This window comes from Phycodurus eques, chromosome 7 (assembly GCF_024500275.1).
Source record: "Phycodurus eques isolate BA_2022a chromosome 7, UOR_Pequ_1.1, whole genome shotgun sequence".
Taxonomy (NCBI): domain Eukaryota; kingdom Metazoa; phylum Chordata; class Actinopteri; order Syngnathiformes; family Syngnathidae; genus Phycodurus; species Phycodurus eques.
Genome location: NC_084531.1, coordinates 12,388,524 through 12,401,840, shown reverse-complemented (window position 1 = coordinate 12,401,840; position 13,317 = coordinate 12,388,524). Strand labels below are relative to the sequence as shown.

The 13,317-nt window shown below is 42.8% G+C and overlaps 1 protein-coding gene across 1 annotated transcript; it reads right to left on the bottom strand.

Annotated features, from left to right (window-relative positions):
• Window positions 1-3: 3 nt before the first annotated feature.
• On the bottom strand, window positions 4-13,317 carry ap2s1 (adaptor related protein complex 2 subunit sigma 1). Its single transcript, XM_061682759.1, has 5 exons — window positions 13,167-13,317; window positions 12,706-12,855; window positions 4,825-4,938; window positions 3,353-3,412; window positions 4-966 (listed from the first exon to the last, which is right to left on the bottom strand). Exons 1-5 carry the CDS (start codon window positions 13,167-13,169, stop codon window positions 865-867), a joined length of 429 nt encoding a protein of 142 aa, XP_061538743.1. The 5' UTR covers window positions 13,170-13,317; the 3' UTR covers window positions 4-864.

Below are 13,317 nucleotides of genomic sequence, written 5' to 3'. Positions count from 1 at the left end.
TCTCATATTTTTATTTACATATATTGGGATGTTTATTTGAGCTGGGAGACAGCAATGTTTAAAAAAAAAACAGATGGACAATAAGGGAAGCAGTACAAATTTCACAAATTGACAAAAAAATAAAAAGATGAACATCAGAAACCACCTTTGAATATGGTCAATATTAGGCTATGAGAGGTGGTTTCACAAGCAAAGTAGCTGCTGCTGTTGGTTTTAAGAAGCCAATAAGTAACTGACATTTATCAAACGAGTAAATACTGTTTGAGGCACGTGTAGTGTGCTCTGGAATGAATGCTTCATTTCATAGTCAACAATTATGTTAAGTTACACATATACTTATGCACAAACCATACTACGCACACATCACAGTACTGCATTGTAAAACGTGTGACAAGCACCATGTCATTATTGTCGAGTAGTAGCCTACATTTGAAATGCCATTGTAATGAGGCGGCCATCTTGTGACACGACAGGTTGTCATCACACACATTTGAAGTATGCTCATTGGAGCCACTCTGAAGGGCCTCCGAATTAAAGTTAATGGTGAGCCACGTGTAAAAGTCACATGAGTATGATATGACATCAGTGGTAGGTTTTAAAAATCACAAGTGCTGGGTACACTGATTATGATGGTGCTTGTTCATGACAGTAGTGCTCTGAGATGAAGGTTAATTGGGAGGAAATGGATGCAAATACACTGTTGTCAAGTGACTGGAAGAGATGACTCACTTCACTTCTCAAATTCAAATTTCATATTGGGGGTTACAAGCAGTGCAACACACCCAAAATATCACTAAGAAATTCAAGGTCTATGAACTCCCCTCCATGAATCCATGGGAGGGAAGTGAGGAAGATGTCAGTTGTCTATTCAAGGGACTGGAGCATGAGGAGCTGCTTGAGGACCTTGGTCTGACTGGTCTCCCTAATCTCACCGGCAAGGAACATCTCGTCCACCACCGTGTAAACCTGGAGGGAGACATAGCTTGGTTAAAAAGCCAGACAGCCTTCCGCCATATAGTATATCAGCTGCGAGGGAAACTGGAGGATAAAAATAGTCAATGACTACCACAAACTGAAAGTGGACGTGACATCTCCTTCCCTACTCATATATAGACGAACTTCCTGGAACATTGCCTCACCAAATGGCAACTTGTCAAGACGTCATATTTTTAAATAACCACCAAATGACCCAAACACATACAGTAAGGCCTGAAATATTTGGAGCGACAAAGTCTTTATGATTTTGTCTCCATAGGGCACCACAATCATAAAACTAAATCAGCGTAAAGTGTGGATATTAAGGCCTTGAGTTTCCTTTCTCAGTAAATTGCGGTAGAGCAGAAAGTAACAATGATCATGTGACTGCTGACAGAAATAAGATAGTGAGGTGTATAAAGGCCTGTTGACTCCCCACATTCAGCCAATTGCTACTAACCTGATAGGATAAACATACTGTCAAGGCAACTTTTTAGAGGGAAATACATTTTCTTCAATGGCCAAGTCAGTCAACCTGATCTCAACCCAAGAGCGCATGCGTTTCACTTACTAAAGACAAAAGTGAAGGTGCCATAGAATAAGTCAATTTTAAGTGCTCAAAAGTCTGTTTCCAACTGAGAAAGTCGTAAATACAGGTATAGCCATTTTTAATACTCTAATTTCCTGTGTATAATGCGCATACCGCCCCACCCAAAAAGAAAAATTTGTCAAAAGTCAGAGCGGATTATACAGGTGCATAAGGAAAATGAAATCTTTCACAGTATAAACATATACTGTACCTAGGGGTTGTGGAAAAAGTCATATCATTCCACTATGATATGTTATGTCTAATTTTACAAATCTATATAAAATACGGTAAATTTTCCCTGCTCACCTGAGAATCACGACGTCCTCGTAGGCACCGCCATGCCATACCTGCGTCCGTCCGTTGACGGCATCCAATTTATTGTCTTAGTTCACTAGACGGCAGATTTATTTCTTGTACCACCACTTCACAGAGCACATCTCCCAAGTTAACAAAAAAATAAAATAAAAATACAACGAAAATTGTATTTTTTTAAAATGATGATTAAAAGAACGTCCGGCACAGCAAAAACCCAACGTGGAATTACATCAACCCACCACAACCATACTGTCATTCCAACATGTGATGTCTAATGTTACCAACGTATTATGTACAGTGGTGTGAAAAAGTGTTTGCCCCTTCCTGATTTATTTTTTTGCATGTTTGTCACACTTCAAGGTTTGCCATCATCAAACAAATTTAAATATTAGCCAAAGACAACACGTAAAGACAAAATGCAGATTTTAAATTAAAGTTTTTAGTATTATGGGGGGGAAAATCCAAACCTACATGGCCCTGTGTGGAAAACGTAATTGCCCCCCTTGTTAAAACATAACTGTGGTTCCTCCGTCAAGCCTCCTGGAATGATGGCAATGGTTATTGCACTCTGTCGAATGGTGACTATAGAGACGCTTCTCCCGGCTGTTCTTGGCTCATTAATCCATTGCTCGAGTTGGTCTTCCAACTTGGGCCACCTCACCTTGTTTCCACGTTTTGTTTTTCTTTTTTTCCCGCAGAAACTCAGCTTCGTCTTTTTTCTGCTTCCTCCACTTGCATTCTCTCGCGGCTGCTCGATTCCCATGTTCCTCCGCGTAATTAATAGCTTGCAGTTTAAACTGTGCTTCGTAAGCGTGTCTCTTCGTAGGTGCCATTTTCGGGGGTCCTTAGCCAAACCGATGCACATACCGAAACTATATACACCTACTGGGGCCGTGTCTTTAGCGTCCTCTGTCACACACACCCTTCCCCCTTTACGTCCGCATGCTGTACTCAGTCACTTCCGCCTTGCTCTATATAAGCAGCGTGTCGGCAGGAAATGCTCCCAGTCAGTCAAGCGGAGCGCTCATTAAAGTCACAACAACATTTACAGATTTTGAAACTCGGTGCACACATAAGGCGCGCCGCATTATAATGCACCCCGTCCATTTTGGAGAAAATGTAAGACTTTTAAGCCTAATGGTCGTGAAAATACGGTACATATCTGTGTGTATAAAAGAAAAGATAAAAACTCTCATTCTCCAAACACTTCTGGACTTGGTTATTATTCAGTTATTTTTCCACATCTATTAGCACAGTACAAAAAAAAACATGGCAAGTGTTAATTTATATGTGGGCGTAAGTTAAAGACACGAAGTAATTAGCAAGAGCAGCAACAGCAGCTGGGGAGTTGTTTGTTGCCAAGCATTCTCACCTTGACCTTCCAAGCAATGACCACCGTAGGTGTTAATTACATGGGGGAATGAAACATGTTCATGTTTTTTGCGTTTTGTTAACCACTGTCGAAGCGCTTACCTTGTAGAAGTTGAAGACAAGGTCCAATTCACACACGTTGTGAAAGTACTCATTGAGCACCTTGGGGGGAGAGACATACAGTCAAGATTTGTGAGTTGACAGCTAAATGTTCTGCAATTGCAGGGGAACATATACATGTTTCTGCTTGTGTATTATGCAATAGGCTTCAATGTGTTCCTTCAGAAGTGACCAAACATTCAAGGTCACACAGATCTCCACTATACTCCCTCATGACTCCACCACTGTCTAGAACGTTCAACCCTGTTGCCATCAAAAATTCCTCAGATGTTTATCATTCAGATCAAAGATGACAGTATTTAAAAAAAAAAAACGGGGTATAATTTACAAGGATTATGATGAAATTTATCGTGTCTGATATGAGTGATAAATACTTTGAGACTGCAATCCTAATTAGGCTTGACACGATCAGGGTTTTTGGGGCCGATCACCGATCAGCGAATTTAAAAAAACGATAACCGATCACAAGATGGAGTAATGTGTCCATTTAAATGACCTGTTCATTTACTGTATTTACTTGTGTACTTAATTGCTCAAATAATTATATTTACAATAAATACTGTATCTTTGTTACTCTATTTATGCCAGTGAGGCATAGTGACAGACAGAACAAATGAATGGTCTTCTATTAGATGGCAGGAAGTAAATACAGTAATTAATGTATCCACTTTTGTGACATTTTTGTTTGTTGGTGTTTCGTGAGATTTTTCAATTGTAAAATATGTTCCTTGGCTCCATAAAGGTTGGAAATCACTACTCTAGTCAGATCGTGTATTCTAATCAGTCGGGTCAAACCAACACTACATGACAGAAATAATGGGTGCTAACTTACTGTAATTAAATTACTTTATTTTTTAATTAAATGAATTCAAACAACAGAGTTGGGAAGAACTTTCTGAAGAATATTTTATTTCCATTTTAGAGATAATGCCACAAGTGAGATTAGCTGTTATATATGCCCAAAGTGGGTACTATAATGAGTCGAAGGTTAAGAAAACATTTTCGTTTGAAGATTGAGTCCATGATTTCTTTTTTAATTTGAATAGTTTATTTGTTCTGTGCACTCATTTCAGAGTAAAATGAGAAATTGAACTACACAAATTACAATTTGAAAAAAAGATGGAAAAATTGGGGTGTTCTAAAACCTTTGACCGGTAGTGTATGTGCATTTAGTTGTAATAAAACCCTAAATAGAATTAAGTACACTGCCTATAATCCCCAAAACCTGCATACATACTACTGCAGAAATATTAGCTAATAGCATATCTAATACAGCTATCAATAATGTACTTCCCATAACAATGTGATGAGGTGCAGCAGCAAACAGAATGGTAATGATAATCATTAACAGACATTCCAGATCACAATCAGGGCATAAGAACTCAATCATCATAGTTGACTTACTGAGTAACTCTACTGTAAATAACATTGTGCTGCCTGCATGCGTCTCTTACCTCTACAAAATTGTGTATTCCCTCGAGATAAGCCAGGTTATTATCAGTCACGTCAACACAAATGCAGAAGTAAAGGCCAGCATATCGTCTGTAGATGATCTTGAAGTTTCGGAACTGTGGAAAGAACACGTGTTAGCCCTAATTTTTTAGTCTTCACATGTTTTTAAAGAGCGATAGTTCGACATCTATATAGAGTGGATATATTAAAAAAAAAAAAGTCTATACACCAGTAGGGGGATTTACATGGAGTCTTGTATTCAGATTACAACCGGGCTAGACGCCCCTCAATCAGAATAAAAAGACCGAATCCGAATGAAATTTCATTCGGTTTCACAGGGGTGGAGTATTCCTTTTACCAAACCAATCAGAAGTCAATTTTCGTCATGTAAACCGTGAATCGGAATGGTGCGTGGCTGCGTTCTGTCACCGCATGCTGTCTTGACGTAAATGCGCATTGACGTTATTGTTTACACACGTAAATATGGCGACTTCCAACTAGAGCTTGTATGCGATGGAAAACTTAACTACTTGAAACTTGCTTTTCATCAAGCCGTTGTTTTAATAAAAGTGTAGAAACTACTGTGCTAAATGACGTGACATTTACGTCGCTGTGCGCATGTCACACGGCTGTTCCGATTAAACGTTGTGCTCATGTATACACGGAATAGATCACGTCACATCTAAACCAGGTTGACCAGAGATCTTCAATCAGAATAAATTGAATGTGAATGACAAAAAAAGTCCGCATGTAAACCCGACTACCGTTTAAATGTCATTTCTCTGTGGTGTTAAAAAAAACAATATCCAATCATTTTGAAACCTTTTCCACCATTGTGACCCATAACCTGTACAGCTCAATCTCTTAATGTGAAATCTTTACGAGAGGGGAAGTAAAACACTGAGATAATGTGTGCACACCCTCATAACTATAGATGGCTGTGTTCAGAATTTACCAATCACTTTCATTCAAATTCATTAAAATTAAGAGTTAGCACACACCTGCCACAGTTTAAAAGTGCCTCTTGATTAACCCCAAATAAAGTTCATCTGTCGTAGTAAGCTATTATTTTATTGGTTTCTAGCAGTGGAACTGTTCGTAATTCACTCCACCTTGACTAATACCCCAGTTAGACCTGAATAGGTGTGTTTGTTCAACAAATAGTTTATGTTCCAGTAGGAGAGCTTGTGAATGGTGGTTCGTGAATTAGTGAAGATTGACTCTATACAGTTAAAGTGCTCCTTCTAAAGCACCACTTAGCCGAGGAGTAGCTAGTGATGGCCATATGAAGCCTTCTAAAGACGAAGCTTTCGATCCCATTGGTTCACAAAAGGTTTATTGCTCTGGGCTTCATGTCGACAGAAACCCTGCTGGCCAAGACCTTGATTCATTCAAACCTTGATCATTTAAACTATGTGCGATGACTTTCTCACAGTCTTGCAACAGTGTCTTCTTCTTCTTCTTTTCGGCTTGTTCCTTTAGGGGTCACCAAAGCGCGTCATCCTTTTCCATGTAAGCCTATCTCCTGCATCCTCCTCTCAAACACCAACTGCCCTCATGTCTTCCCTCACGACATCCAACAACCTTCTCTTTGGTCTTCCTCTAGCTCTATTGCCTGGCAGCTCCATCCTCATCATCCTTCTACCAATATACTCACAATATCTCCTCTGGACGTGTCCAAACCATTGAAGTCTGCTCTCTCTAACTTTGTCTCCAAAACATCAAACCTTGGCTGTCCCTCTGATGAGCTCATTTCTAATTTTATCCAACATGGTCACTCCGAGAGCGAACCTCAACATTTTCAATTCCGCCACCTCCAGTTGTGTCTCTTCAGTGCCACTGTCTCTAATCCGTACATCATGGCTGGCCTCACCACTGTTTTATAAACATTGCCCTTCATCCTAGCAGAGACTCTTCTGTCACATAACACACCTGAGACCTTCCTCCACACGTTCCAACCTGCTTGGACCCGTTTCCTTACTTCCTGACCACACTCACCATTGCTCTCGACTGTTGTTGTCAAGTATTTAAAGCCCTCCATCCTCGCTATCGCTTCTCCCTGTAGCCTCACTCTTCCCCCACCACTCCCACATATATTCTGTCTTACTTCGAGTAAACTTCATTCCTCTGCTTTCCAGTGCATGCTTCCATCTTTCTAACTGTTCCTCCACCTGCTCCCTGCTTTCACTGCAGATCACAATGTCATCTGCAAACATCATGGCCACGGGAATTCCAGTCTAACCTCATCTGTCAGCCTATCCATCACCACTGCAAACAGGAAGGGGCTCAGGGCTGATCCCTGATGCAGTCCCACCTCCACCTTAAATTCATCTGTCACACCTACACCACAACTCACCACTGTTCTGCTGCCCTCGTACATGTCCTGTATTATTCTAACAAAGTTCTCTGCCACTCCAGACTTCCGCATGCAGTACCACAGTTCCTCTCTGGGTACTCTGTCATAGGCTTTCTCAAGATCTACAGACACAATGTAGCTCGTTCTGATCTTCTCTGTACTTTTCCATCAACATCCTCAAGGCAAATAATGCATCTGTGGTATTCTTTCTTGCCATGAAACCATACTGTTGCTCACAAATACTCACTTCTGTCCTGAGTCTAGCCTCCACTACTCTTTCCCATAACCTCATTGTGTGGCTCATCAACTTTATTCCTCTGTAGTTCCCACAGCTCTGCACATCACCATGGTTCTTAAAAATGGGCACCAGCACACTTTTCCTCAATTCCTCACGCATCTTCTCACGCGCTAGAATTCTACTGAACAAGCTGGTCAAAAACTCCACAGCCGCCTCTCCTAGATGCTTCCATACCTCCACAGGAATGTCATTAGGACCAACTGCCTTTCCATTTTCCATCATCTTTAATGCCTTTCTAGCTTCCCCCTTACTAATCATTGCCACTTCCTGGTCCACCACACTTGCCTTTCTCACTCTCTGCCTGACTCTCCCTTCGCTCTCATTTTCCTCATTCATCAACTCCTCGAAGTATTCTTTCCATCTGTCCAGCACACTACTGGCACCAGTCAACATATTTCCATCTCTATCCTTAATCACCCTAACCTGCTGCACATCATACCCATCTCTATCCCTCTGTCTGGCCAACCTGTATAGCCCCTTTTCTCCTTCTTTAGTGTCCAACCTGGCATACATGTCATCATATGCCTCTTGTTGAGCCTTTGCCACCTCTACCTTTGCCCTATGTCGCATCTCAATGCATTCCTTTCGCCTCTCCTCGGTCCTCTCAGTGTCCCACTTCTTCTTAGCTAACCTTTTTCCTTGTATGATTTCCTGTACTGTGAAGTTCCACCACCAGGTCTCCTCCTCTCCATTCCTGCTAGAAGATACACCAAGTACTCTCCTGCCTGCCTATCTGATCAACTTGGCTGCAGTGGTCCAGTCTTATGGAAGCTCCTCCTGTCCACCGATAGCCTGTCTCACCTCTTCCCGAAAAGCTGCACAACACTCGTCCTGTCTCAGCTTCCACCACATGGTTCTCTGCTCTGCCTTTGTCTTGATAATCTTCCTCCCCACAACCAGTCATCTTACACACCACCATCCTATGTTGTCACTCTCCCCCCTACCATTACCATTACCTGCCACACTCTCCCCTACCATTACCTTACAGTCGGTAACCTCCTTCAGATAACATCGTCTGTACAACATGTAATCCACCTGCGTGCTTCTACCTCCGGTCTTGTAGGTTCCCCTATGTTCCTGCCTCTTCTGGAAAAAGGTGTTCACGACAGCCATTTGCATCCTTTTTGCAAAGTCTACCAAGTTCCTTTCCTGGATGCCCTAATTACCCATCACTTCTTCATCACCCGTATTTCCTTCACCAACATGTCCATTACAATCTGCACCAATCACGACTCTCTCTCTGTCTGGGATGCTCAGAACGACTTTGTCTAGCTCCTTCCAGAATTTCTCTTTCACCTCTAGGTCACATCCTACCTGTGGGGCACAGCCACTAATCACATTATGCATAACACCCTCATCATTTGATCTGATACTCTTTTCACCTCCAAGACATTCTTAGCCAACTCTTCTTTTAAAATAACCCCGACTGAATTTCTCTTCCCATCAACACCATGGTAGAATAATTTAAACCCTGCCCCTAAACTTCTAGCGTGACTGCAACATATTTGTTTGGCAAAGTTTTAAGCCGGATGCCCTTCCTGACGCAACCCTCTGCATTTATCCAGGGTTGGGACTGGTCTACAGTTTGCACTGGCTTGTGCCGCCCATAGGGCTGCATTTCCTGCAACAGTGTCTAATTACGGAAATTAAAACACAATAATTAGATCTTGTGGGGTTCATTCATGTCACTGTAGTCATCTCCCGATGTAATTTTGGCCGCTTTGTCATACTTTTGAAATCTGACAGCTAAAGTTAGCCTACTAATATTTAACACCAAAGATTTAGAATATTGTTTATCTTCAACTAAAAAGTTTGAATTTGAGAAAAATTCTATATAAAGTCCTTAAGATCCTTCTTAATCAGAATCAGAGTCATCTTTATTTGCCAAGTATGTCCAAAACACACAAGGAATTTGTCTCCGGTAGTTGGAGCCGCTCTAGTATAACAGACAGTCAATTTACAGAACACTTTGGAGACATAAAGACATTGACATAAAACAATTGTGCAAAAAGATGCAGAGTCCTTTAGCACTTAGAGCAGTTCGAATGACTAATATTGCAATAGTCCGGTGCAATGACCATTGTGCAAAGGGCGCCGAGACTTCAAGGAGTGTATGCGGTTTAAAGTGACGAGTAGTGCGATCATCTGGGACAATGTTGGTTGTGCAAATGTTGCAGATACTCCTCAATCAGTGTGCAAATGGAGCAGATGCTTCTCTGGCATGAGTGGCCAGTATATGCAAATAGTGCAGCATGGCGAGACAACTACAGTGAGTGCACGAGTAATACATAATTGGCCCCACAGAAATGTGACAACGAACTCAAGTCAAAAAATTGCCAGCTTGCTGTAATGGAATTATAGGTTAGGTGTTTAAGAAGTTGAACGCAAGAGGGAAGAAGCTGTTGGAATGTCTACTAGTTCTAGTTTGCATTGATCGGTAGCGCCTACCTGAGGGAAGGAGCTGGAAGAGCTGGTGACCGGGGTGCGGAGGGTCCGAGAGGATTTTGCACGCCCTTGTCTTAGTTCAGGCAATGGTGGGTAGGGGGGGTACCGACAATCCTTTCAGCAGTTTTGATTGTCCGTTGCAGTCTGAGTTCGTCCTTATTTGTAGCAGCACCAAACCAGACTGTGATGGAAGAACACAGGACTGATTCGATGGCCGCTGTGTAGAACTGTCTCAGCAGCTCCGGTGGCAGGCCGTGCTGTCTCAGAAGCCGCAGGAGGTACATCCTCTGCTGGGCCTTTTTGAGGACGGAGTTGATGTTGGTCGCCCACTTCAGGTCCTGAGAGATTGTAATTCCCAGGAACTTGAAGGTCTCGACGGTTGACACAAGGCAGCTGGACAACGTGAGGGGCAGCTGTGGCGAAGGATGCCTCCTGAAGTCCACGATCATCTCTACCGTCTTGAGCGTGTTCAGCTCCAGGTTGTGTCGCCCGCACCGCAGCTCCAGCCGCTCCGCTTCCTGTCGATATGCAGACTCGTCACCGTCCTTGATGAGGCCGATGACAGTGGTGTCATCTGCAAACTTCAGGAGCTTGACAGTTGGGTTCGCTGAGGTGCAGTCGTTCGTGTAGAGAGAGAAGAGCAGCGGAGAGAGGATGATTATCCTGATGATGGCGCCCCAGTGCTGATGCTGCGTGTGGATGAGGTGGCCTTCTCCAGCCTGACCTGCTGTGTCCTGCCCGTCAGAAAGCTGTAAATCTACTGGCAGATGGCAGGTGAGACGCTGAGCTGGAGAAGCTTGGTTGAAAGGAGTTCAGGGATGATGGTGTTGAACGCTGAGCTGAAGTCCACGAACAGGATCCTCGCGTAGGTCCCTGCACTGTCGAGGTGTTCTAGGATGAAGTGCAGTCCCATGTTGACTGCATCATCCGCAGACCTGTTCGCTTGGTAGGCAAACCGCAGGGGGTCCAGCAGGGGACCTGTGACACTCTTGAGGTGGTCCAGCACGAGACGTTCAAAGGACTTCATGACCACAGATGTCAAAGCGACAGGCCTGTAGTCATTCAGACCCGAGATTGCAGGTTTCTTGGGACTGGAATGATGGTGGAGCGTTTGAAACAGGATGGAACTTCGCACATTTCCAAAGATCTATTGAAGATCTGAGTGAACACTGGAGCGAGCTGGTCCGCGCAGACTTTGAGGCAGGATGGGGATTATCAAACACCGTTTTTTCACGAACATAAGGCGCAGTCTCAGTTACGGGGTCTATTTCCTTTTTCCATTTCTATTTCACATACATAAGGCGCACCGATTATTGGGCACAGGCATGGTAAAACATACGCTATATCCATTGCTCGAGTTGGTCTTCCAACTCGGGCCAACTCGCCTTGTTTCCGCGGAAACTCAGCTTCGTCTTCTTGACTTGGTGAAGCTCGTTTTCCTGCTTCATCCACTTGCGAACCATGGATTCGTTAATCTTGAATTCTCTCACGGCTGCTCGATTCCCATGTTCCTCCGCGTAACTGACAGCTTGCAGTTTAAACTGTGTTTCGTAAGCGTGTCTCTTCGGAGGTGCCATTTTCGGGGGTCCTTAGCCAAACCGATGTTGTTTTGCACAATGCACATACCCACACTATATACCTACTGGGGGCGTGCCTTTAGCGTCTTCTTTCACGTGCACCCTTCCCCCTTCAACGTTCGCATGCTCTCCTCAGTCACGTCCGTCTTTCCTCTATATAAGCAGCGCGTCAGCAGGAAATGATCCCAGTCAGTCAAGTAGAGCGCTCATCAAAGTTACAACAACATTTACAGATTTTGGAACTCGGTGCACACATAAGGCACGCCCCATTATAAGGTGCCCCGTCCATTTTGACTTTTAAGTGCGGCTTATGGTCGTGGAAATACGGTAAGTGACTCATCTTAACACTTTTACTCTAACTGACAAGAACATTAATTAATATTTAATAGTTTACCATTTCAACCGCTTCTATACTCACATCCTGGTGATGAAAAAGGTCACTCGTGTCACTCTCGACTTTATCTTTCACATGCACAAACCAGTGTTTACTGAAGCTTTAGAGCTTGAATCAACAGAATGGCGGCATGTTTTCGTACAAACGGTAGTGCTCGTACTAGCTAGCTACATAACATTATGTTGCTTGCTTGTAAGCGATATTCAAAGTATGTGAACATGACATCAAGCCCTTCTTGAAGAATGGACAACCTAAAACATCCTGCCCAGAGCACCTGGTGACGACATGTTTACCCCCCTTTTTTTTCTTTATTTTTCCTAACATAAAACATAATCCATTGTTATTACTGTCGCCATGGTAATGGTTGTATCTGATAGCGGTGACATGTATTTTGGTCCCGCCTCCCCAGACAATGTTTGATTTGACAATATGTGGCCCAATGATCTTAAAAGACAGCATACGATGATATCGTAATACATGTCGTATAGTGCTGCATGTGTCTGACGGAAATAAGGCATGATATTATGGCAGCAGTCTGACATAGTGCGATTGTGAGTGGCCAAATTTGTCTTGTAGTCTGATCCAGGTGTTGGGTACAGTAAATGTACAACTGTAGAGAAAATGAGCAGGGATTCACTGTACAGTATTTTGTTAACAGTCATGGTCTTTATTATGATGGCAAACATTTCCTAAGGGAGAGTCCTAAAATATGTAATTATTGTTTTGTCTAAAGGGCAACTGAAACTCAAACTCCTAATTGTAGGCTGTTGCTTGTAACATGATTCCAATACTAATCAAAAATGAATTCCTCACCTCCACAAAGTTGGTGTGCTTGGCATCTCTGACAGTTACCACTGCGTGCACCTCTTCAATCAACTTTTGCTTCTCATCGTCATCAAACTGCATGTACCATTTGGCCAGTCGGGTTTTGCCGGCTCGGTTCTGGATCAGGATGAAGCGGATCTAAGATATGAACGGACAAAATGATATTGGAGAGGGGGGAAACAGTTGTAAATCACAATGCAGTCAAATGTACACTTCCTGCTTGCATTGACGAGGTGTGAGCAGAGAGTACACATCCCTCGCAATCACTTTCACAAGTTTATATCAAATGCTCTCTCTGCTAATGGTTACATTGCCTTGTTTAAATATTATTATCTGGCTTTAGCCATTTAGCCAAGCAGCTATGTCTATGCTGTTAAATGTTAGCATGCTAGCGGTGATGGGCAACTAAAGTATTACAAATGTATCGCGTCAATCCGAGACGTAATTACCATGTTTGTCTCCTAATTGAGAATCTTATGAACTCCAGAAAGGCACGTTCGTGGAATATTATGCAGCGCGTTTACTCAAATACATCAGTAATTCTACTAACCGACCGCCCGCTTTCTATTCCAAGCTAACAGGAAGTGGGGGAAATATTAA

Coding starts and splice junctions, on each gene's coding strand:
- ap2s1 (XM_061682759.1), bottom strand. Junction 3,413..4,824: donor GAATACACAATTTTGTAGAG/GTAAGAGACGCA, acceptor TCTCCCCCCAAG/GTGCTCAATGAGTACTTTCA. Junction 967..3,352: donor TTGTCTTCAACTTCTACAAG/GTAAGCGCTTCG, acceptor GTCTCCCTCCAG/GTTTACACGGTGGTGGACGA.